Raw genomic sequence first — 25,124 nt, forward strand, 5'->3', positions numbered from 1 at the left:
TTGTGCCCCCCTGGGCAGGGATCGGGTGATCTCTCCGCACTGGGATTGTGCCCCCCTGGGCAGGGATCGGGTGATCTCTCCGCACTAGGATTGTGCCCCCCTGGGCAGGGATCGGGTGATCTCTCCGCACTGGGATTGTGTTCCCCCGGGCAGGGATCGCGTGATCTCTCCGCACTGGGATTGTGTTCCCCCTGGGCAGGGATCGGGTGATCTCTCCGCACTGGGATTGTGTTCCCCCCGGGCAGGGATCGGGTGATCTCTCCGCACTGGGATTGTGTTCCCCCTGGGCAGGGATCGGGTGATCTCTCCGCACTGGGATTGTGTTCCCCCTGGGCAGGGATCGGGTGATCTCTCCGCACTGGGATCATGGGTCCCCCTGGGCAGGGATCGGGTGATCTCTCCGCACTGGGATTGTGTTCCCCCTGGGCAGGGATCAGGTGATCTCTCCGCACTGGGATTGTGTTCCCCCTGGGCAGGGATCGGGTGATCTCTCCGCACTGGGATTGTGTTCCCCCTGGGCAGGGATCGGGTGATCTCTCCGCACTGGGATTGTGTTCCCCCTGGGCAGGGATCGGGTGATCTCTCCGCACTGGGATCATGGGTCCCCCTGGGCAGGGATCGGGTGATCTCTCCGCACTGGGATTGTGTTCCCCCTGGGCAGGGATCAGGTGATCTCTCCGCACTGGGATTGTGTTCCCCCTGGGCAGGGATCGGGTGATCTCTCCGCACTGGGATCATGGGTCCCCCTGGGCAGGGATCGGGTGATCTCTCCGCACTGGGATTGTGTTCCCCCTGGGCAGGGATCAGGTGATCTCTCCGCACTGGGATTGTGTTCCCCCTGGGCAGGGATCGGGTGATCTCTCCGCACTGGGATTGGGTCCCCCTGGGCAGGGATCGGGTGATCTCTGCGCACTGGGATTGGGTCCCCCTGGGCAGGGATCGGGTGATCTCTCCGCACTGGGATTTGGAGTGAGCGATCGGATGGTGATCCCACCTCTCGGCCTGATCCGCAGACAGGCAGCTGCCGTTGTGGAGGGAGCGACACCAGACACAGCTGCTGCTGTTACACTCGGCGGGACGGGAGAAGATCAGGCAGGGATCCTGTGGCACACGCAGGGTCACCATCGAAGGGAGCAGCACGCCACCATAGCCTCCGGAAATATACAGCTTCTTCTTCACAGCAACAGCAGCAGCAGCAACCGAAGGTCTCATCGGCTCCCCCAGCACAGCCGGCCCTGGGACCCGAGACACAGAGAGAGAGAGAGATATCAGGGACAGGATATTGGGGGGAGGGAGATATCAGGGACAGAGACGGGGGGGGGAGATATCAGGGACAGAGACGGGGGGGGGGGGGGGGGAGATATCAGGGACAGAGACGGGGGGGGGGAGATATCAGGGACAGAGACGGGGGGGGGAGATATCAGAGACAGAGACGGGGGAATGGGAGATATCAGAGACAGTGATAGGGGGGGAGGGAGATATCAGAGACAGAGACGGGGGAATGGGAGATATCAGAGACAGTGATAGGGGGGGAGGGAGATATCAGAGACAGAGACGGGGGAATGGGAGATATCAGAGACAGTGATGGGGGGGAGGGAGATATCAGGGACAGAGATGGGGGGGGAGGGAGATATCAGGGACAGAGACGGGGGGGGGGGGAGATATCAGAGATGGGAGAGAAGTAAGGTGTCGGTGGTGGGGAGAGATGGGGGGGGTGGCGGTGGAGAGATAGAGAGAGCGAGAGTGAGAGAGAGAGAGCGTGCGACAGACAGAATCATAGAGATGTACAGCATGGAGACAAACCCTTCAGTCCAACCCGTCCATGCCGACCAGATATCCCAACCCAATCTAGTCCCACCTGCCAGCACCCGGCCCATATCCCTCCAAACCCTTCCTATTCATACAGCCTTCCGAATGCCTCTTAAATGTTGTAATTGTACCAGCCTCCACCACATCCTCTGGCAGCTCATTCCATACACGTACCACCCTCTGTGTGAAAAAGTTGCCCCTTAGATCCCTTTTATATCTTTCCCCTCTCACCCTAAACCTATGCCCTCCAGTTCTGGACTCCCCCACCCCAGGGAAACGACCGTGTCTACTCACCCTGTCCATGACTCTCATGAGTTTACAAACCTCTCTAAGGTCACCCCTCAGCCTCCCATGCTCCAGGGAAAACCACCCCAGCCTGTTCAGCCTCTCAGTATAGCTCAAGAGCGAGACAGTGAGAGAGAGGAGATGACGGTGGGGTGGTGATGGTGGGGTGATACTGGTCTGAACTGTAACAGATGTATATATCCCAACTGTAACACAGCAGACAATCACACAGTGCTACAACAGGCGACCAGTCTTTAACCACCCTTTCTCAAACAGCTCAAAAATCCCAATGCCAGGTTAGAACTAAACAAGCAGGGAGGAAGGGTGCATTACTGTACCCACTCGGTTCACAGCGATCCCGGTGTGACTGTACCCACCCTGTTCACCGCGATCCCGGTGTGACTGTACCCACCCGGATCACCGCGATCCCGGTGTGACTGTACCCGTCTGGTTCACCGTGATCCCTGTGTGACTGTACCTGTCTGGTTCACCGTGATCCCTGTGTGACTGTACCTGTCTGGTTCACCGTGATCCTCGTGTGACTGTACCTGTCTGGTTCACCGTGATCCTGGTGTGACTGTACCTGTCTGGTTCACCGTGATCCTGGTGTGACTGTACCGCCCGGTTCACCGTGATCCCGGTGTGACTGTACCGCCCGGTTCACCGTGATACCGATGTGACTGTACCCGCTTGGTTCACCGTGATCTTCGTGTGACTGTAGCCGTCTGGTTCACCGTGATCCCCGTGTGACTGTACCTGTCTGGTTCACCGTGATCTCGGTGTGACTGTACTTGTTCGGTTCACCGTGATCCCGGTGTGACTGTACCTGTCCGGTTCACCGTGATCCCAGTGTGACTGTACCTGTTTGGTTCACCGTGATCCCGGTGTGACTGTACCTGTCTGGTTCACCGTGATCTCGGTGTGACTGTACCTGTTCGGTTCACCGTGATCCCGGTGTGACTGTACCTGTCTGGTTCACCGTGATCTCGGTGTGACTGTACCTGTTCGGTTCACCGTGATCCCGGTGTGACTGTACCTGTCTGGTTCACCGTGATCTCGGTGTGACTGTACCGCCCGGTTCACCATGATCCCGGTGTGACTGTACCCGCCTGGTTCACCGTGATCTTCGTGTGACTGTAGCTGTCTGGTTCACCGTGATCCCCGTGTGACTGTACCTGTCTGGTTCACCGTGATCTCGGTGTGACTGTACTTGTTCGGTTCACCGTGATCCCGGTGTGACTGTACCTGTTTGGTTCACCGTGATCCCGGTGTGACTGTACCTGTCTGGTTCACCGTGATCTCGGTGTGACTGTACCTGTTCGGTTCACCGTGATCCCGGTGTGACTGTACCTGTCCGGTTCACCGTGATCCCGGTGTGACTGTACCTGTCTGGTTGACCGCGATCCCGGTGTGACCGTACCTGTCTGGTTCACCGTGATCCAGGTGTTGCAGTTGATGTGGTACAGCAAGATGGCGGCGCTGAAGTCCTCTGTCTCTGTACGACCTCCAACTACCACCATCGTGTCCCGAAACAATCCGGAAACATGGAAGAAGTGGGCGAGGGGCTGTAACCGAGTGAACACAGGGACAATTAGACCCGGAGCGGGAACACGGCCCCATTCCTGCCCCAATTCGCCAAGCTGGTCAGAGACATCCATGCCGTTTGCTGCGATACCTTGGTGCCGTGGGAGGGGGCGAGCAGGCTCCAGCTCAGCCCAGGGAGGTACAGGCTGTACAGCTCACGGGAGGCTGACACACTCTCGAGGTAAAACCGATAGCCCCCAAACACATAGACCGCATCCGTGGCTGGGTGGTAAATGGCTGAGTGCCCGTATAACCCTGGAAGGGGCAGAAAGCATCGTCAGAACAGACATGGCCCATGCTCAGCAGGGCAAACACACAACTGCAGATTGAACACAGGCGCTCCATCAGCCGCTGTGTCAAATCAGCGTCTCTCTCTCTCTCACTCCCCCACTCGGACTGTCAAGATCTAAAGACCGTGAGAAGCCTTTCCTTGTCTGTACCGGTCAGGGCTGTTCCCACGCCTGTACCTGTCAGGAAGGTGCCTGTACCTGTAGGGGCTGGTCCCGAGCCTGTACCTGTCGGAGTGGTGCCTGTACCTGTCAGGGCAGTCCATGTGCCTGTACCTTTGGGGCTGTTCCTGTACCTGTCGGGACGGTCTCCGTGCCTGTACCTGCCAGGGGCAGTCTCCGTGCCTGTACCTGTCGGGGGCGGTCCCCGCGCCTGTACCTGTCGGGGGCGGTCCCCGCGCCTGTACCTGTCGGGGGCGGTCCCCGCGCCTGTACCTGTCGGCGGCGGTCCCCGCGCCTGTACCTGTCGGGGGGCGGTCCCCGCGCCTGTACCTGTCGGGGGCGGTCCCCGTGCCTGTACCTGTCAGGGCAGTTCCCGCGCCTGTACCTGTCGGGGGCAGTCCCCATGCCTGTACCTGTCAGGGCAGTTCCCGCGCCTGTACCTGTCGGGGGCAGTTCCCGCGCCTGTACCTGTCGGGGGCAGTCCCCGTGCCTGTACCTGTCGGGGGCAGTCCCCATGCCTGTACCTGTCAGGGCAGTTCCCGCGCCTGTACCTGTCGGGGGCGGTCCCCGTGCCTGTACCTGTCGGGGCTGTTCCTGTGTGCTGGCGGACACTCCAGTTGGCGGAGCGGATGTCGTATTCCAGCAGCTTGTTGTTGAAGCCGTTCTGTGGGGAGTAGCCTCCGATGAGGAGCAGGACGGAGTTCCGACACAGGGTCAGAGTGTGGCCAGTTACCGGAGGCAGGAGTCCCGACTACAGACAGACAGAGAACAAGAGCAAACGTGATGACAGCAACGAGGCAGCTCACGTACAACAGGAATCGTCAGCCACAGCCTTTAGTAGGAACTACCGGGGAGGGGGGGAGCTCTTCACTTCCCAGTGAGACACAGTCCACGGGTGAGGGGCTAGCTCGGTCCGAGTGAGAGCTGAGTATCAGGGGCCCACTGTGCCCAGTGGAAGGGGGCAGGGGGGTCACCGTGCCCAGCGGGAGGGGGCAGGGGGGGTCACCGCGCCCAGCGGGAGGGGGCAGGGGGGTCACCGCGCCCAGCGGGAGGGGGCAGGGGGGTCACCGCGCCCAGCGGGAGGGGGCAGGGGGGGTCACCGCGCCCAGCGGGAGGGGGCAGGGGGGGTCACCGCGCCCAGCGGGAGGGGGCAGGGGGGTCACCGCGCCCAGCGGGAGGTGGCGTGGGAGGGGCACCAGTCCTGATCAATGCCCCATCCTGGTCCCACAGCAGCCCGTGTACCTCTCCTTCTGTCCACACTGCGTTGGCCAGGTCCAGCAGCCAGAAATCACTGGCCACCCCGCTGTCGGTCAGTCCTCCAGCCACGTACATGGTGTCCAGGGCAGGGCCTGATGTCGCTGCCGCGTGGAAGTACCGTGCTCTGGGCGCCCGGCCCTCCGGCCTTACCTCGGCGCTCCACCGACGGTCGCTGAGGGAGAATCTGCAGGAGACAAGACCCAGAGCAAGGTCACTGCCCAGGAACAGTCCCTCGCGTTCTCAGTCTGTGACCAGGCCTGAAACGGAAAGCATTCCCACCTCCACCATTTCCATACAATCCTGGAGCTTGGAAGCAGAAAGTCGCTTTAGATGGCAATTTCCAACAGTGCAATAACACAGACAGACAGCAAATGGCCATCACTGCGGGGACAACAGAGACACGGCTAATGGCCGCCCATGCGGGGACAGCAGAGACAGGGCTAATGGCCGCCCATGCGGGGACAACAGAGACACGGCTAATGGCCGCCCATGCGGGGACAGCAGAGACAGGGCTAATGGCCGCCCATGCGGGGACAGCAGAGACAGTGCTAATGGCCGCCCATGCGGGGACAGCAGAGACAGGGCTAATGGCCGCCCATGCGGGGACAGCAGAGACAGGGCTAATGGCCGCCCATGCGGGGACAGCAGAAACAGGGCTAATGGCTGCCCGTGCAGGGACCACAGACACACTGTAAATGGCTGCCCGTGCGGGGACCGCAGACACACTGTAAATGGCTGCCAGGGTGGGGACAGCAGACACACTGTAAATGGCCGCTTGTGTGGGGACAGCAGACACACTGCAAATGGCCACCAACACGGTGAACCAATGAAGGCTATGATTTGAACACCCCCCTGACAGGGTCTTCAACTCCAGTCACTGCTCGCTGCCACTTACCTATAAACACTGTTTAAAATCCCCTTCCTGAGGGACAGGCCTCCGTAGATCCAAAGGGTGGAACCCGGGCCTTCCACCATCGAGTGGCCCATGCGCTTCAGGGGGCCACCATCTTCCTGGGGGGGGGGGGGGGGGGGGGGGGGGGGGAGAGGCAATGTTTACAGTCAGAGCCTGGAAACTGGGCCCCGAAGCTCCCAGAGCAACACGGCCCAGTGAGAGCACCCCACACAGACAGACAGACACACACAGACAGACAGACACACACAGACAGACACACACAGACAGACACACACACAGACAGACACACACACAGACAGACACACACACAGACAGACAGACACACACAGACAGACACACACACAGACAGACACACACACAGACAGACACACACACAGACAGACACACACACAGACAGACACACACACAGACAGACACACACACAGGCTGCAGCAGGGGTAGGAGGGAGGGAGGGAAGGGAGGGAGGGGAGGGAAGGAGGGAGAGATGGAGGGAAGGAGGCGAAAGTAGAGAGAAAGAGAAGGGCGAGGGGGACGGGGCTGTTTGGGACGGGGAGGGGGGGTGATGGGGACAGGGAGGACGGGGAGGGGGGGTGATGGGGACAGGGAGGACGGGGAGGGGGGGTGATGCGGAGGGGGACAGGGGAGGGGGGGATGGGGAGGGGAGGGGGGTGATGCGGAGGGGGACGGGGGGGGGGGGGGAGGGGGAGACGGGGAGAGGGGACCGGGAGGGGGGTGGGACGATGGGGAGGGGGTGGGGAGAGACGGGGAGAGGGGGGGACGGGGAGAAGGGGGGGGGGGGAGACGGGGAGGACGGGGAGGGGGGGGACGGGGAGGGACGGGGAGAGGGGGGGGGACGGGGAGAGGGGGGGGGACGGGGAGAGGGGGGGACGGGGACGGGGACGGGGAGAAGGGGGGGACGGGGAGAGGGGGGGGACGGGGAGAGGGGGGGGACGGGGAGAGGGGGGGGACGGGGAGAGGGGGGGGGACGGAGAGAGGGGGGGGGACGGGGAGAGGGGGGGGACGGAGAGGGGGGGGGGACGGGGAGAGGGGGGGGGACGGGGAGAGGGGGGGGGGACGGGGAGAGGGGGGGGGACGGGGAGGAGAGGGGGGGGACGGGGAGAGGGGGGGGACGGGGAGAGAGGGGGGGGGACGGGGAGAGGGGGGGGAACGGGGAGATGGGGGGACGGGGAGATGGGGGGGATGGGGAGGGGGTGGGGAGAGGGGGGACAGTACCGGGACGGGGACCGGGATGATGGGGACGGGGGTGTGTGTGTGTGATGGGGACGGACGGGGGTGTGTGTGTGATGGGGACGGACGGGGGGGTGTGTGTGATGGGGATGGGGGGGGGGGGGGGGGGGGGGGAGAGAAGGGGTAATGGGGAAGGGGGGAGGAGAGTAGGTGGAGGGAGGTGTGGGGGGGGGTCGGGAGAGAGAAAGGGGAGAGGGCGATCGCACACACAGAGGGGAGGAGTGCGAGAGAAAGATATGTACGCACAGAGAGAGAGAAATGCAAGGGATGGGTGTGTGTGAAATTCAAGTGGACTCACACACAGAGACTCGTGGGAGAGAGAGAGAGATGGGGGATAAACGAGAGACACAAAGGGAGAACAAGAGCGAGCAAGCGTCAGAGTGCAAAAGATGGAGACAGTGAGAGAGAGAAGGTGACAGAGAGAGATGGAGAAAAGCACAAAGGTAGGGGGTAGAGGGGAGAGGGACGTTGCAGTGAGGGGAGGGGGACGCGGCGGTGAGGGGAGGGGGACGTGGAGGTCAGGGGAGGGGGACGTGGAGGTGAGGGGAGGGGGACTTGGCGGTGAGGGGAGGGGGACTTGGCGGTGAGGGGAGGGGGACTTGGCGGTGAGGGGAGGGGGACTTGGCGGTGAGGGGAGGGGGACTTGGCGGTGAGGGGAGGGGGACGAGGCGGTGAGGGATGTGGCGGTGAGGGGAGAGGGACGTTGCGGTGAGCGAGCTACAGAGAGTGACAGGGTCTGTGTAAACTCACTGGGCGATGCTCGGGGGGAGTGACAGTCTCCCAGACGATGTTCCTGGCCTGTACAATCGTCCCACAGTCACTGCCAGCAAATCCCTCCACGCAGACGCAGACTCCAGTATCCTGGGAATCAACACGGAGAGGAAGCGGATCACAGGCCTGGCCCCTCGGGAGATGGGTGAGGATGACTGATTGTGACCGTCCTCGCTGGCTCAGATAAACCAGGGGGGAGTTTCCCCATCGCACAGTGTCCCCGGGGGGGGGGGGGGGGGGGGGGGGGGGGAGTATCCCCATCGCACAGTGTCCCCGGGGGGGGGGGGGAGTATCCCCATCGCACAGTGTCCCCGGGGGGGGGAGTGTCCCCATCGCACAGTGTCCCGGGGGGAGTATCCCCATCGCACAGTGTCCCCGGGGGGGAGTATCCCCATCGCACAGTGTCCCCGGGGGGGGGAGTGTCCCCATCGCACAGTGTCCCCGGGGGGGAGTGTCCCCATCGCACAGTGTCCCCGGGGGGGAGTGTCCCCATCGCACAGTGTCCCCGGGGGGAGTATCCCCATCGCACAGTGTCCCCGGGGGGGAGTGTCCCCATCGCACAGTGTCCCCGGGGGGAGTATCCCCATCGCACAGTGTCCCCGGGGGGGAGTGTCCCCATCGCACACTGTCCCCGGGGGGAGTATCCCCATCGCACAGTGTCCCCGGGGGGAGTGTCCCCATCGCACAGTGTCCCTGGGGGGGGGGGGGGAGTGTCCCCATCGCACAGTGTCCCCGGGGGGGAGTGCCCCCATCGCACAGTGTCCCCGGGGGGAGTATCCCCATCGCACAGTGTCCCCGGGGGGAGTATCCCCATCGCACAGTGTTCCCGGGGGGGAGTGTCCCCATCGCACAGTGTCCCCGGGGGGAGTATCCCCATCGCACAGTGTCCCCGGGGGGAGTATCCCCATCGCACAGTGTCCCCGGGGGGAGTATCCCCATCGCACAGTGTCCCCGGGGGGGAGTGTCCCCATCGCACAGTGTCCCTGGGGGGAGTATCCCCATCGCACAGTGTCCCCGGGGGGGAAGAGTCCCCATCGCACACTGTCCCCAGGGGGAGTGTCCCCATCGCACAGTGTCCCCGGGGGGGAGTGTCCCCATCGCACAGTGTCCCCGGGGGGGAAGAGTCCCCATCGCACAGTGTCCCCGGGGGAAGAGTCCCCATCGCACAGTGTCCCCGGGGGGGAGAGTCCCCATCGCACAGTGTCCCCGGGGGGGAGAGTCCCCATCGCACAGTGTCCCCGGGGGGGAGAGTCCCCATCGCACAGTGTCCCCGGGGGGGAGAGTCCCCATCGCACAGTGTCCCCGGGGGGGAGTGCCCCCATCGCACAGTGTCCCCGGGGGGGAGTATCCCCATCGCACAGTGTCCCCGGGGGGGAGAGTCCCCATCGCACAGTGTCCCCGGGGGGGAGAGTCCCCATCGCACAGTGTCCCCGGGGGGGAGTATCCCCATCGCACAGTGTCCCCGGGGGGGAGTGTCCCCATCGCACAGTGTCCCCGGGGGGGGGAGTGTCCCCATCGCACAGTGTCCCCGGGGGGGAGTGCCCCCATCGCACAGTGTCCCCGGGGGGGAGTATCCCCATCGCACAGTGTCCCCGGGGGGGAGTGTCCCCATCGCACAGTGTCCCCGGGGGGGAGTGCCCCCATCGCACAGTGTCCCCGGGGGGAGTATCCCCATCGCACAGTGTCCCCGGGGGGAGTGTCCCCATCGCACAGTGTCCCCGGGGGGAGTGTCCCCATCGCACAGTGTCCCCGGGGGGGGGAGTGTCCCCATCGCACAGTGTCCCTGGGGGGGGGGGGAGTGTCCCCATCGCACAGTGTCCCCGGGGGGGAGTGCCCCCATCGCACAGTGTCCCCGGGGGGGAGTGTCCCCATCGCACAGTGTCCCTGGGGGGGGGGGAGTGTCCCCATCGCACAGTGTCCCCGGGGGGGGGAGTGCCCCCATCGCACAGTGTCCCCGGGGGGGGGGGAGTGTCCCCATCGCACAGTGTCCCCGGGGGGGGGAGTGTCCCCATCGCACAGTGTCCCCGGGGGGGAGTGTCCCCATCGCACACTGTCCCCGGGGGGGAGTGCCCCCATCGCACAGTGTCCCCGGGGGGGAGTGTCCCCATCGCACACTGTCCCCGGGGGGGAGTGCCCCCATCGCACAGTGTCCCCGGGGGGGGGGGGGGGGGGGGGGAGTGTCCCCATCGCACACTGTCCCCGGGGGGGAGTGCCCCCATCGCACAGTGTCCCTGGGGGGGGGGGGGGGGGGGGGAGTGTCCCCATCGCACACTGTCCCCGGGGGGGAGTGCCCCCATCGCACAGTGTCCCTGGGGGGGGGGGGGGAGTGCCCCCATCGCACAGTGTCCCTGGGGGGGGGGGGGGGGGGGAGTGCCCCCATCGCACAGTGTCCCCGGGGGGGAGTGCCCCCATCGCACAGTGTCCCCGGGGGGGAGTGTCCCCATCGCACAGTGTCCCTGGGGGGGGGGGGGAGTGCCCCCATCGCACAGTGTCCCTGGGGGGGGGGGGGGGGGGGAGTGTCCCCATCGCACAGTGTCCCGGGGGGGAGTGCCCCCATCGCACAGTGTCCCCGGGGGGGAGTGCCCCCATCGCACAGTGTCCCGGGGGGGAGTGCCCCCATCGCACAGTGTCCCCGGGGGGAGTGCCCCCATCGCACAGTGTCCCCGGGGGGGGGGGGGGAGTGTCCCCATCGCACAGTGTCCCGGGGGGGAGTGCCCCCATCGCACAGTGTCCCCGGGGGGGGGGGGGGAGTGTCCCCATCGCACAGTGTCCCCGGGGGGGGGAGTGTCCCCATCGCACAGTGTCCCCGGGGGGGAGTGTCCCCATCGCACAGTGTCCCCGGGGGGGAGTGTCCCCATCGCACAGTGTCCCCGGGGGGGAGTGTCCCCATCGCACAGTGTCCCCGGGGGGGAGTGTCCCCATCGCACAGTGTCCCCGGGGGGAGTATCCCCATCGCACAGTGTCCCCGGGGGGGAGTGTCCCCATCGCACAGTGTCCCCGGGGGGAGTATCCCCATCGCACACTGTCCCCGGGGGGAGTATCCCCATCGCACAGTGTCCCCGGGGGGAGTGTCCCCATCGCACAGTGTTCCCGGGGGGGAGTGCCCCCATCGCACAGTGTCCCTGGGGGGAGTATCCCCATCGCACAGTGTCCCCGGGGGGAGTGTCCCCATCGCACAGTGTCACTGGGGGGGAGTGTCCCCATCGCACAGTGTCCCCGGGGGGGAGTGTCCCCATCGCACAGTGTCCCCGGGGGGGAGTATCCCCATCGCACAGTGTCCCTGGGGGGAGTATCCCCATCGCACAGTGTCCCCGGGGGGGAGTGCCCCCATCGCACAGTGTCCCCGGGGGGGAGTGCCCCCATCGCACAGTGTCCCTGGGGGGGGGGGGAGTATCCCCATCGCACAGTGTCCCCGGGGGGGAGTGCCCCCATCGCACAGTGTCCCTGGGGGGGGGGGGAGTATCCCCATCGCACAGTGTCCCCGGGGGGGAGTGCCCCCATCGCACAGTGTCCCTGGGGGGGGGGGGAGTATCCCCATCGCACAGTGTCCCCGGGGGGGAGTGCCCCCATCGCACAGTGTCCCCGGGGGGGAGTGCCCCCATCGCACAGTGTCCCCGGGGGGGAGTGCCCCCATCGCACAGTGTCCCTGGGGGGGGGGGGGGAGTGCCCCCATCGCACAGTGTTCCCGGGGGGGAGTGCCCCCATCGCACAGTGTCCCTGGGGGGGGGGGGAGTATCCCCATCGCACAGTGTCCCCGGGGGGAGTATCCCCATCGCACAGTGTCCCTGAGAGGTGGGGGGGAGTATTCCCATCACGTGGTGCCCTGGGGGTAGTATCCCCATCATAGTGTCCCAGGGGGAGAGTCCCCATCGCACAGTGTCTCAGGGGGAGTATCCCCATCGCACAGTGTCCCGAGGGAGTAATCCCGACCAGCAGTGTCCTGTGGGGAATATTCCTATTTTGCAGTGTCCCAGGGATGGTATTCCTGACCGGCAGTGTCCCAGGGGGAGTATTCCCGCCCCCACCTCCACGAGCTGCCCGTCCACCCCTGGCCCTGACACTCACCATGCGGCAGTGCCCGCTGTGGGTTCGGGACGAGCAGTTATTGGGGCAGATGCTTGAGGTGCAGTTCTCGCCGCTGTAGCCCGTCTCACACACACAGTGCCCGTCCTGGCATCTCTGGTTGTCCAGGCATCTGGGCTGGCAGCTGCTGATGGTGTAGGTGGCATTGAAACCCTCTGTGCCCGCTGCCCTGGAGATGTTGGCTTCGAAGTAGACGGTGAGGACTCCTGGTGAAGATCGGGAAAACGGATACTGTGGAAACCCAAACACAGACAGCTTTCTCCATTCCCCCAGTCATAGTGCGATAGAGAGCTCTCCCCCGGTTACAGCCCGGTAACCAGAATCTCCCGGTTACAGCTGGGAAACCCGACCTCAGGCCCGGTGACTGTACCTCATCCCCGGTCACTGCCTGGTAACCGTCCCCTCCTGGTTACTGCCCGGTAACCGTCCCCTCCTGGTTACTGCCTGGTAACCGTCCCCTCCCGGTCACTGCCCAGTAACCATCCCCCCGGTAACCGTCCCCTCCCGGTCACCGCCCAGTAACCATCCCCCCGTCCCGCCCCCGCCCCGGTCACCACCCGGTAACCGTCCCCTCCCGGTCACCGCCCGGTAACAGTCCCCTCCTGGTTACTGCCCGGTAACCGTCCCCTCCCGGTTACAGCTGGGAAACTCAACCTCAGGCCCGCTGACTGTACCTCATCTCCGGTCACTGCCTGGTAACCGTTCCCTTCCGGTCACTGCCCGGTAACAGTCCCCTCCCGGTCACCGCCCGGTAACTGTCCCCTCCCGGTCACTGCCCGGTAACCGTCCCCTCCCGGTCACCACCCGGTAACCGTCCCCTCCCGGTCACCACCCGGTAGCCGTCCCCTCCCGGTCACCGCCCGGTAACCGTCCCCTCCCGGTCACTGCCCGGTAACCGTCCCCTCCCGGTCACTGCCCGGTAACCGTCCCCCTCCCGGTCACTGCCCGGCAACCGTCCCCTTCCGGTCACTGCCCGGCAACCGTCCCCTCCCGGTGAGCCTGCCGCTTCACTCACGGTGATTTACCGGCGTACCTGAGACAGCGTCCACCTTGACCGCCCGTGTGTGCCCGTTGCCACAGAAGGCGCCGATCAGTTTCGGATCTGCGTAGAGGGCACTGTGCTGCTGGGGCTGGCTCAGGAACCTGGGCACCCCGTCAAAGACGTAGACATAGTTTTGCTGAAAAGGAGCAAAGTGAGGTGGTGATGGAGACTGACCCGAGAGAGCAAGGCCGCGGGAATACTGACTCCCCCTCGCTCACCTCCCCCCCGGCACCGCCACGTCTCGGAGATACTCACACCGCACGTCACCCTGACGTCGGGCCCAATGGTCAGGCTGATGGTCAGGCAGCCACTCTGTCCCTGGCAGGAGTCCAGGCTGGTGGAGGTGGTCAGCACCCAGAGGCAGTAGGCCAGGCCCTTGGCGGAGAGGCCCTGACCCCGCGCAGAGCCCAGGGCCGACGAGGAGATGTTCTGCAGCAGGACACGGCCCACGCACTCGCGGTAACATCTTCCATTCCCTCTGGAGGCAAAGCAAAGGCTGCGGTCACCAGCTATCACCCACTCCCCCTCCCTTCCATCCCCAGGGACAGGCCGGACGGAGGTGGGCGGTATTTGGGTGTACGGGGCGGCTGAACCATCGCAGGGACTGAGGAGACTCGCTGCTGACAATGTCCTGGGGCAGACACAGAGACGTCTGTCAAATGTATTCATGGCCCACCACTTACCGCCCATTCTTCATTGCCCTTTGGGAAGGGGGCTGTGACCCGGGTGCTGTGGGTTGACCCACAACGTCCCTGAGGGAGGGAATTCCAGGAGTCGGACCCAGCCACACTGAAGGAATGACGATATATTTCCGAGCCAGGATGGTGAGTGGCTCCGAGGGGAACTTGCAGGGAGTGGTGTTCCCATGTATCTGCTGCCCCTTGTCCTTCCCGATGGAAGCGGTCGTGGGTTTGGAAGGTGCTGCCTGAGGATCTTTGTGAGTTTCTGCCGTGGAACTTGTAGATGGTACACACTGCTGTTACTGAGTGTCGGTGGTGGGGTGATTGAATATTTGTGGATATGGGGCCAATCAAGCGGGGAACTCGAGAACGTACGGGAGGAATTATGAGAGAAAATCAGTTTGAGCGTGAGTACGAGTGTGAAAATGTGAATCAGTATCGGTGTTGAGTGGGTGGTTATGTGTGCGCGCAAAGGTTGTAGGTGTGTGCGTCTGTGTGCGCGTGTGCGTATGTCTCTGTTGTCTGTGCATGCGCGCGTGTGCATGTGTGTGTGTGTGTGTGTGTGTGTGCGTGTGTGTGCGTGTGTGTGCATGTGTGCGCGCGCGTGTCTCTGTTGTCTGTGCGTTCACGTGCATGTGTGTGTGTCTGTGTATGCGTGTCAGTCTCTGGGCCTGCCTGTCTGTGTCTGTGTGTGTGTCTCTGTGCGCGCGCGAGCGCGCGAGCGAGAGAGCGAGAGCGCGAGAGCGCGAGAGAGAAGAGAGAAGAGAGAAGAGAGAGCGAGAGAAGGGGGCTGGGAGGTGCTGCCTGAAGCTTCTCTCTCGGAGACAGGGGGACGGACCTGACAGCTTCACTCACCGTGGGTCTCCATAGTAACCTGCGACACAGTCCTCACAGTGTGGCCCTTCAGTGTTCTCGGTGCAAAAACATCTGCCTGTCGCCCGGTCACAGTCACCCAGCCAGCTGGCCCCGTGCCCATTACACGCACACTGCTGGCAACCATCCTTCTGGGTGGCATTGCCATAGCTGCCAGGTTGGCACAGCTCACAGTGCTGCCCCATGGTCCAGTCTGTTGGAAACCATGAGAATTAAACTCAGTCAGAAATGGACAGTCAGCCGTAGAGTCGTTCCAACTCTCACAGAAACTTTCTACTGACAGCCACTCCAGCACCGAACCATCAACAGATCCCACCCTCACCTGACCCCCCAAGTTCTTTCAGCACACAATCACAGACACACACAGATACATGCACACAGACGCACAGGGACACACATACACTCTCACAAGCACATACACACAGAGACACATACTCATGAATGTGCGCACACACACACACACATATATATACAGACACATACTCACAGAACATATATTCACGCGTGCGCGCACACAGACACACATACTCACACACACAGACACGCACATACATACGTACATAGACACGCACATAGACACGCACATAGACACGCACATAGACACACACACACACGTACATAGACACACACACACACGTACATAGACACACACACACGTACATAGACACACACATACACACGTAGACAGACACATACACACGCACGTACACAGACACACATACACAGACACACATACACACGTACATAGACACACACATACACACATACACACGTACACAGACACACACATACACACGCACGTACATAGACACACACACACACGTACACAGACACACACATACACACGTAGATAAAAAAACGGGATGATATCTGACAAGCTGAATTTAAGGAATTAGGAAGCAAGTTAAAAGGTAGGTCCTCAGAAGCAGCGATCTCAGGATTGCTACCAGTGCCACATGGAGTTCGAGTAGGAATGATAGAATGGTCAGGATGAAAGGGTGGCTTGAGAGATGGTGCAGGAGGAAGGGGTTCAGATTTTTGTGACATTGGGATCGATTCGGGGGGACATGGGACTATTACAAATTGAATGGTGCACACCTGGGCTGGACTGGAGCCAATGTCTTGGGGTGCTTCGACCATCGCTGCTGGGGGCGGTTTACACTAATGTGGCAGGGGGATGAGAACCAAATGTGGAGGTGAGTGGACAGGAAGGAGGTGGTAACGAAAACCTGGAAGGAACTAGATAATGAAGTCAGTGGGGTAAAAACAATGACTGCAGATGCTGGAAACCAGATTCTGGATCCGTGGTGCTGGAAGAGCACAGCAGTTCAGGCAGCATCCAAAGTGCAGTGAAATCGACGTTTCGGGCAGGGCGTTTGCTCTTCCAGCACCACTGATCCAGAATGAAGTCAGTGTGACTAAAGGGAGGAGTAGGCAGGAAACAGAGGATGAACGCAAAGGGACTGGGGACTGCTGCACATTTGTTTTAATGCGAGAAATGCCATAGGTAAGGCAGGTGAACTTTGGGCTTGGTTTAGTATTGATGTTATTGCTATTACTGAGACTAGACTGAGGGAAGGGCTCGATTGGCAACTAAATATCCCGGGATATCGATGCTTCAGGCAGGATGGAGGGGGAGTAAAAGGGGTGGAGGAGTTGGGTATCATAGCTGTGCTGAAGGAGGGCACTGTGGAGGACTCAGGCAGTGAGATAATATGGGCAGAGCTCAGAAATAGGACGGGTGCGGTACCAATATTGGGGCTGTACTACAGACCCCCCCAACAGCGAGCGTGAGATAGAGGGATAAATGTGTAAACAGGTTATGGAAAGATAGTGGTGAGAGGAGATTTTAATTTTCCCAACATTGATGGGATTCACTTCATGTTAGAGGTCTAGATGGAGTAGAATGTGTAAGAAGCATCCATGGAGGATTTTCTCCAGCAGTATGTAAATAGCCCAACTCAGGAAGGGGCCGTACTGGGCTCGGTGTTGGGAAATGTGCCCGAGCCAGGTGGTTGAAGTTCCAGAAGGGGATTATTTTGGGAATAGTGATCACAACTTCGTAAGTTTTAGAAAACGCATGGACAAAGACAAGAACGGTCCTAAAGGAAGAGTGCTAAATTGCCAACAATGCCAAAATTCAGCAGGAGCTGGGGAATAGAGTTTGGGTGCAGCTGCTTTAGGTAAATCCATGCCTGACAGGTGGGAGACTTTTAAAGAGAGGTTGTTTGAAGTGCAGGACAGATACATCCTTTTGAAAATGAGGGATAGAAATGGCAAGATTAGGGAACCATGGATGACAGGTGAAATTATGAGACTAGCTCAGAGGAAAAAGGAAGCGTTCATAAAGCAATGATGACTGAAAACAGGCGAAGCTTTGGAGGAATATCAGGAATGGAAGACCAAACAAACGAGGAATTAAGAGGGCTGAAAGGGGTCATGAAATATCTGTACCAGCCAGGGCTAAAGAAAATCCCAAAGGCTTTCATTTGCATATAAGAGGCAAGAGGGTAATGATGGAAAGAGTTGGCCCATTCAAGGACAAAGGAGGCAAGATATGTGTGCGATCAGAGAAAATGGGGGAGATTCTCAATAAGTACTCTGCATTCACCGAGGAGAGCAACATGGCAGATGTTGAGGTTAGGTATAGATGTTTGATTATTCTAGGTCAAGTCAGCATAAGGAGGGAGGAAGTGTCGGATATTCTGAAAGGCATTAAGGTGGACAATTCCCCAGGTCCAGATGGAATCCATCCCAGGTTACTGAGGGAAGCAAGAGAGGGAATAACTGGGGCTTTAACAGATCCCACTGCAGCATCCTTGAACATGGGTGAGTTCCCAGAGGGCTGCAGCATTGCAAATGTTGTCCCCTTGTTTAAGAAGGGGAGCAGGGATAAGCCAGGTAATTATAGACCGGTGAGCCTGATGTCAGTAGTGGGGAAACTGCTGGAGAAGATACTGAGGGACAGGACCTATTCCCATTTGGAAGAAAATGGGCTTATCAGCGATAGGCAGCAGGGAAGGTCAAAGGCTTACCAAGTTAACAGAATTCTTTGAAGAAGTGACAACGTTGCTTGGTGGGGGAAGAGCTGCGAATGTTACATACCTGGGCTTAAGTACGCTCCCAATGGTAGGCTAATGGAGAAAGTGAAGGTGCATGGGTCCAGGGTGTACCAGTTAGGTGGACAGAGAACTGCCTGGGCAGCAGGAAACCAAGGCTATCAGTGGAAGGGAGTTTCTCAAAACGGAGGCCTGTGACCAGTGCTACTCCACAGGGATCCGTGCTGGGACCACTGTTGTTTGGGATATACATAAATAATCTGGAGGAAGGGGTAGGTGGCCTGATTAGTAAGTTTGCAGATGACACTAAGGTTGGTGGAGTAGCAGATAGTGAAGGGGACGGTCAGAGATTACAGCAGAATACAGATAGACTGGAGAGTTGGGCAGAGAAATGGCAGATGGAGTTCAATCCGGACCAATGTGTGAGGTGGTGCATTTTGGAAGATGTAATTCCAAAGTGATCTCTCTGGGAAATGGAAAAGCCCTGGGGAAAACTGATGTACAGAGAGATCTGGGTGTTCAGGTCCACTGTACCCTGAAGGTGGTAATGTAGGGTGGTACAGAGTGGTTAAGTAAGCATACGGCGTGCTTTCCTTCAAGGGACAGGGTGTCGAGGACAAGAGTTGGCAGGTCATGTGACAGTTGTAGAAGACTCTGGTTTGGCCACATTTGGAATACCGTGTACAGTTCTGGTCCCCACGTTTACTGAAAGGCAGGATCAGATCAGCCATAATCCCATGGAAATGGTGGAGAGCAGACTCGATGGGCTGAATGGCTTCCTTCCACTCCTACATCATTGAAACCTTACAGCGGGGAAGGAGGCCATTCAGCCCATCGAGTTCCACTCTGATCCCTCTGAAGAGCATCCCATCCAGACCCCACACCCCTCCCCTATCCCTGTAACCCTGCATTTCCCCAGGTCTAATCCACCTAACCTACACATCCCTGTACACTACAGGACAATCCAGCATGGCTGATCCACCCTAACCTGCATATCTTTGGACTGTGGGAGGAAACCCATGTCCTGGAAGCAGAACATCTGCTGATTTTATTATCAGGAATGAAGGAAAGTTGAATCCACATGAAAGGCATAAAAACTGTCCACAACAGACAGGCAGGAGGCTGGAAGGACACAGCTAACCAGGCAGCATCAGGAGGTGCCCAAGTCAACGTCTCGGGTGTAACCCTTCTTCAGGAGTGGGGGGGGTGGGGGTGGGAGAAGCTGCAGGTAAAGAGTGGCGGGGGTGCTGGGTGGTGAAGGGGGGGGACAGGGGAAGACGGGTAGCAGGTATGGCCTGGTTGGTCAATGGGAGGAGTGAATGCGGTTGGTGGCAGGGAGCAGAAGGAAGGGGGGGGGGGGGGAGGGTCTGGGAAGGAAATGGGAGGCTATGTGAAATTGGAGAACTCAATGTTGAGTCCTCCAGGCTGTCAGGTACCCAGGCGGAAGATGGCCATCTTGGAAAGGGGAGTGGGAAGGGGAATGGAACTGGGCGGTGACCGGGAGGTCCGTTTGGTCCCTGTGGGTCCGGCTGCGGTGAACCGCTCCCTAAGTTTACGTTCAGTCTCCCTGATGTAGAGAAGATTCAAATCCGATCGCTCTGTGATCTTACTGAACGGCAGAGTGGCCTATCGGTGTTTCTTGCTCCTTTCTCCAGGAACAACTCGGCAAGATGATAAGGAATACCCATCGGGAAATTGTTCTCATGAAGACCTGAACTGCATGTATTTTGTCTGAGATGGGGCTGTGTCACAGGCAGCGAGGTTTCAGCAGGAGGGTCACTGGATCCAAAACATTCACTCAGTTTCTCTGTTCACAGATACCGCCAGAGCCCGACAACTTTCTCCAGCTATTTCTGTCCTGGTTTCCGGAGGGCAGGAGCGACAGGGACACAGCGAGAGGAATGGGAGAGCACAGAGAGCTCTGCAGACAGAGAGCTGATGGGCTGAATGGCCTCCTTGCGGATGGGAAATTGGGAGATACCTCGAAGTTCGGGTTTCCCGGAGGTTACCAGGCTCGGCGAGTGATTCGGGAGAGCAATGGCCTTTAATTCCGACGGGGAGTGGGAGATGGGGAGAGGACGTTGGTGAGACTACACCTCGCGTGCGGTGGACAGTGTGGAGCTCAGAGTCTGATAGTACAGACCCAGACTGTTCAGTCCCACCAGTCCGTGCGGACTAAACTCCTCCCACCTGCCTGCACTTGACCCAACTCCCTCAAACCTTTCCTATCCATGTCCTTATCCAAACCCCTTTTAATCGTTGTCACTGGATCTGCGTCCACCACTTCCTCTGGCAGCACATTCCACACGAGCCACACACTGTGAATGTAACTGCACTTCATGCCTTTTTAGAAATCTTTCTCCCCTCACTGTAAAAATACGTCCCCTCCTGTTGAAATCCCCCACCCGAGGGAAAAGACCCCTGCTGCTCACCTCAGTGTTGCCCCTCGTGATTTTACCAAGCTCTATGAGGTCACCCGTCAACCCCCGACAACCCAGTGAAAAAAGTCCCAGCCTTTCCTTTCTCACTAAAACCCCTCCATACCCGGCAACATCCTGGGAAATCCCTTCTAAACCCTCTCCAACTTCCTAATATCCTTCCGGTAACTGTGTGACCAGAACTGGACACAGTATTCCCGAAGGGGGTCTCACCAATATCCTGTACAACCTCAATGGGACGTCCCAACCCCTGCATTGAAAGGTCTGAGCGATAAAGACATGGAGGGTCAGACCTGAGGCAGGGACGGGACAGAAGTGGGTCCTGCAGGTGCTGGAGATCAGAGCAGTGCTGGAAAAGCTCAGCAGGTCAGAGCTTTTGCCCGAAACGCCAATTTTTCCAGCTCCTCAGATGCTGCCTGACCTGCTGTGCTTTTCCAGCACCGCTCTAACCTCAACTCTGAGGCAGGGACAGTCCATTCGGTTGATTCCTGAGATGGACGGGTGGCTCTCATTGCAGGACCGCAACCAGGTTGGGCCTGGGAGAGGGTAGGAGATTCAGAGGGTGCTGTGGGATGGTTTCTCCAAAGACTCCCTTTTCACAGTCTGTGCCTGTGTTTATTTGAAGAGCTGATCACCCACTCGCAGACTCGCTGCTCCTGAATCACTGCGGAGTTTAGTGAACCACGGAGGGAGCGCACTCAAACCCTTACCCATGCACTGGTCACACTTTCCAATGCCATCACGGCACGTGCTGTGGAAGTGACAGCCGCAGTCAATGTCACATTCGACGCCAGTCTCGTTGACGGTCTCCATGTCAGAGGTCCAGCCCAGCTCACAGATACAGGAGTAGTCAGGAGGCCCACTGCACTGGCCGTGCCTGCACTCATTGTAACAGCTGCAAGGGAAGGGAGAGAGTAATGCCAGCTGCCTGCCTGCTGTCAGGGTGTGTGTGTGCGCGTGTGTGTGAGAGAGAGAATGCAGGAGAGATAGAGCAGGGAGTGTGCACGAGTGTGTGTGCCTGCGAGTGTGCGCGCAAGGGAGAGACAAGAGATAGAGAGAGCGCGCAAAACAGAGTGTACGTGTGAGAGAGAAAGAGCGCAAAACAAAGTGTACATGAGAGACAGTGTGTGCGCAAAACAGAGTGTACGTGAGAGAGAATGTGCGCACAATAGAGTGTACGAGAGAGAAAGAGAGAGAGAGCAAAACAGAGTGTACGTGTGAGAGAGAGTATGCAAAACAGAGTGTATACGAGAGAGAGAGACAGACTGCAAAACAGAGTGTACGTGAGACAGAGAGAAAGAGAGAGAGAATGTGCGCACAATAGAGTGTACGAGAGAAAGAGAGAGCAAAACAGAGTATACACGAGAGAGTGCGCAAGAGTGTATGTGAGAGAGTGTGCAAAAGAGTGCACATGAGAGAGAGACTGCAAAAGTGTACGTGAGAGAGAAAATGTGCGCAAAGCAGAGTGTACGTGAGACAGAAAGAGAGCAAAACAGAGTGTACGCGAGAGAGAGTGTGTGCAAAACAGAGTGCATGTGAGAGAAAGAGAGAGAGAGAATGTACGCAAAACAGAGTGTACGAGAGAGAGAAAGAGAGCAAAATAGAGTGTACGTGTGAGAGTGTGCAAAACGTGAGAGAGAGCAAAAGTGTACGCGAGAGAGAGCAAAACAGACTGCACGCGCGAGAGAGAGCAAAACAGACTGCACGCGCGAGAGAGAGCAAAACAGAGTACACGCGCGAGAGAGAGAGCAAAACAGAGTGTACATGTGAGAGTACAAAACAGAATGTACACGAGAGCAAAACAGTGTACACGAGAGAGTGCAAAACAGTGTACACGAGAGAGTGCAAAACAGAGTGCAAGTGAGAGAGACAGAGTGCAAAACTGTACGTGAGAGAGTGCAAAATAGAGTGTACGCGAGAGAGTGCAGAACAGTGTACGCGAGAGTGCAAAACAGACTGTATGTTAGAGTGTGCAAAACTGAGTGTACGTGTGTGAGAGAGAGAGAGAATGTGCGCACAACAGAGTGTACGTGAGAGAGAAAGAGAGAGAGCAAAACAGAGTGTATGTGAGAGAGAGTGTGCAAAACAGAGTGTACTTGACAGAGAGAGAGAGAGAGAGAGAGAGAGAGCAAAACAGAGCGTACATGAGAGAGAGTGCAAAACAGTGTACGTGAGAAAGAGTGCAAAACAGAGTGCACGTGTGAGAGAGAAAGAGAGACAGAGACACAAAGAGACTGGGTGGGAGAGTGTGTTTGCCTATGTACCTCTCTCACACAACACCACAGTGTTCTTCATAATGGTTGTCCTTCTCTACCACACCTTAGTCTCTGCCTGTGGCCCCCAGTCTCTCTTTCTCTCTCCAACCCCATCTCTTGCTCTCTTCCCACCATCCCCATCTGTCTTTCCACCCCTCCCTCCTTTCACTCCCTCTCCCTCTCCCTCTGTCCCCGGCTCCCTGGGCTGGGGGGAGCTGTAACTCACGTCTGGTTGCAGTAGGAGCTGCCGTCTCCAGCGTAACCGCGGTTACAGTGACACTGGAAGGAGTCAAAGGTGTTCCTGCAGGTGGCGAAGGAGTTGCAGTTGTCCATGTGGAGGCGACACTCATCAATGTCTGGGCAGGAGCTGTATGACCAGCCAGCCCCCTCCCTCACCGTCAGGTTAGAGAGGCCCGACAGGGCAACTGAACAATTCACAAACTCCCGGAGACTCCGGAAATCACCCGGCACGCACCTGGGGCAGGGGGGGGAAACACAGGGACCAGAGAGGAGGTGGTAGGGATGGGGTAGAGAATGAGAAGGGCAATGAGGGAAGGAGGGGTGGGGGGAGGGGCGGGGAAGAGTGGAAGGGGGGAGACGAGTGGGGGAAAGGGACGAAGGGGGGGGAAGGGGGGGGAGAAAGGGGGGGAGAGAAGGGGGGGAGAGAAGAGGGGGGAGAGAAGAGACAGAGATTAGAACAGGGGAAGGGGCAGAGAGAGGGGGGGTGAGAAAGGCATCTGGAAGTGATACAGTCTTGATCCGAGAGCCTGGGAGTCCGGGAGTTCCCAGAGAAGGGGAGCAGTGCGGTGTGTGGAGCGGAAGGTGACAGTGCCGGGGGAAGTGGGTTACCTGCCGATGGTGGGGGAGGGGGTGTGTGTGACAGTGCCGGGGGGAGTGGGTTACCTGCCGATGGTGGGGGAGGGGGTGACAGTGCCGGGTAGTGAGTTACCTGCCGATAGTGGGGGAGGAGGCTGTGTGTGACAGTGCCGGGGAGCCGGTTACCTGCCGATGGTGGGGGAGGGGGTGTGTGAGACAGTGCCGGGGGGAGTGGGCTACCTGCCGATGGTGGGGGCGGGGGTGTGTGTGACAGTGCCGGGGGGAGTGGGCTACCTGCCGATGGTGGGGGAGGGGGGCGGTGTGAGACAGTGCCGGGGAGTGGGTTACCTGCCGATGGTGGGGGAGGGGGCTGTGTGTGACAGCGCCAGGGAGTGGGTTACCTGCCGATGGTGGGGGAGGGGGTGTGTGTGACAGTGCCGGGGGGAGTGGGCTACCTGCCGATGGTGGGGGAGGGGTTGTGTGAGACAGTGCCGGGTGGAGTGGGTTACCTGCCGATGGTGGGGGAGGGGGGTGTGTATGACAGTGCCGGGGAGTGGGTTACCTGCCGATGGTGGGTGAGGGGGTGTGTGTGACAGTGCCGGGGGGAGTGGGTTACCTGCCGATGGTGGGGGAGGGGGTGACAGTGCCGGGTAGTGAGTTACCTGCCGATAGTGGGGGAGGAGGCTGTGTGTGACAGTGCCGGGGAGCCGGTTACCTGCCGATGGTGGGGGAGGGGGTGTGTGAGACAGTGCCGGGGGGAGTGGGCTACCTGCCGATGGTGGGGGCGGGGGTGTGTGTGACAGTGCCGGGGGGAGTGGGCTACCTGCCGATGGTGGGGGAGGGGGCGGTGTGAGACAGTGCCGGGGAGTGGGTTACCTGCCGATGGTGGGGGAGGGGGCTGTGTGTGACAGCGCCAGGGAGTGGGTTACCTGCCGATGGTGGGGGAGGGGGTGTGTGAGACAGTGCCGGGGGGAGTGGGCTACCTGCCGATGGTGGGGGAGGGGGCTGTGTGAGACAGTGCCGGGGATTGGGTTACCTGCCGATAGTGGGGGAGGGGTGTGTGTGACTGTGCCGGGGGGAGTGGGTTACCTGCCGATGGTGGGGGAGGGGGGTGTGTATGACAGTGCCGGGAAGTGGGTTACCTGCCGATGGTGGGTGAGGGGGGGTGTGTGTGACAGTGCCGTGGGGAGTGGGTTACCTGCCGATGGTGGGGGAGGGGGTGACAGTGCCGGGGGGAGTGGGTTACCTGCCGATGGTGGGGGAGGGGTGTGTGTGACAGTGCCGGGGGGAGTGGGTTACCTGCCGATGGTGGGGGAGGGGGTGACAGTGCCGGGGAGTGAGTTACCTGCCGATAGTGGGGGAGGGGGCTGTGTGTGACAGTGCCGGGGAGCCAGTTACCTGCTGATGGTGGGGGGAGGGGTGTGTGTGACAGTGCCGGGGAGTGGGTTACCTGCCGATGGTGGGGGAGGGGGCTGTGTGAGAGTGCCGGGGAGCCGGTTACCTGCCGATGGTGGGGGAGGGGGTGTGTGTGACAGTGCCGGGGAGTGGGTTACCTGCCGATG

The 25,124-nt window shown here is 60.0% G+C and overlaps 1 protein-coding gene across 1 annotated transcript in view; it reads right to left on the reverse strand.

Annotated features, from left to right (window-relative positions):
- The window catches only part of megf8 (multiple EGF-like-domains 8), an 88,720-nt gene that overhangs the window by 57,624 nt on the left and 5,972 nt on the right, over positions 1-25,124 (reverse strand). The window contains exons 6-18 of the mRNA XM_060852562.1: positions 22,973-23,221; positions 21,202-21,386; positions 14,977-15,187; positions 13,697-13,919; positions 13,433-13,577; positions 12,382-12,605; positions 8,296-8,406; positions 6,280-6,395; positions 5,370-5,568; positions 4,707-4,878; positions 3,770-3,933; positions 3,515-3,659; positions 995-1,235 (exon numbers count right to left, since the gene is read on the reverse strand). Of these exons, the coding sequence (XP_060708545.1) occupies positions 995-1,235; positions 3,515-3,659; positions 3,770-3,933; positions 4,707-4,878; positions 5,370-5,568; positions 6,280-6,395; positions 8,296-8,406; positions 12,382-12,605; positions 13,433-13,577; positions 13,697-13,919; positions 14,977-15,187; positions 21,202-21,386; positions 22,973-23,221 (2,385 nt within the window). The remainder of the gene's footprint in view (positions 1-994; positions 1,236-3,514; positions 3,660-3,769; positions 3,934-4,706; positions 4,879-5,369; positions 5,569-6,279; positions 6,396-8,295; positions 8,407-12,381; positions 12,606-13,432; positions 13,578-13,696; positions 13,920-14,976; positions 15,188-21,201; positions 21,387-22,972; positions 23,222-25,124) is intronic.

The sequence above is a fragment of the Hemiscyllium ocellatum genome, chromosome 38 (assembly GCF_020745735.1).
Source record: "Hemiscyllium ocellatum isolate sHemOce1 chromosome 38, sHemOce1.pat.X.cur, whole genome shotgun sequence".
Classification (NCBI taxonomy): Eukaryota; Metazoa; Chordata; class Chondrichthyes; order Orectolobiformes; family Hemiscylliidae; genus Hemiscyllium; species Hemiscyllium ocellatum.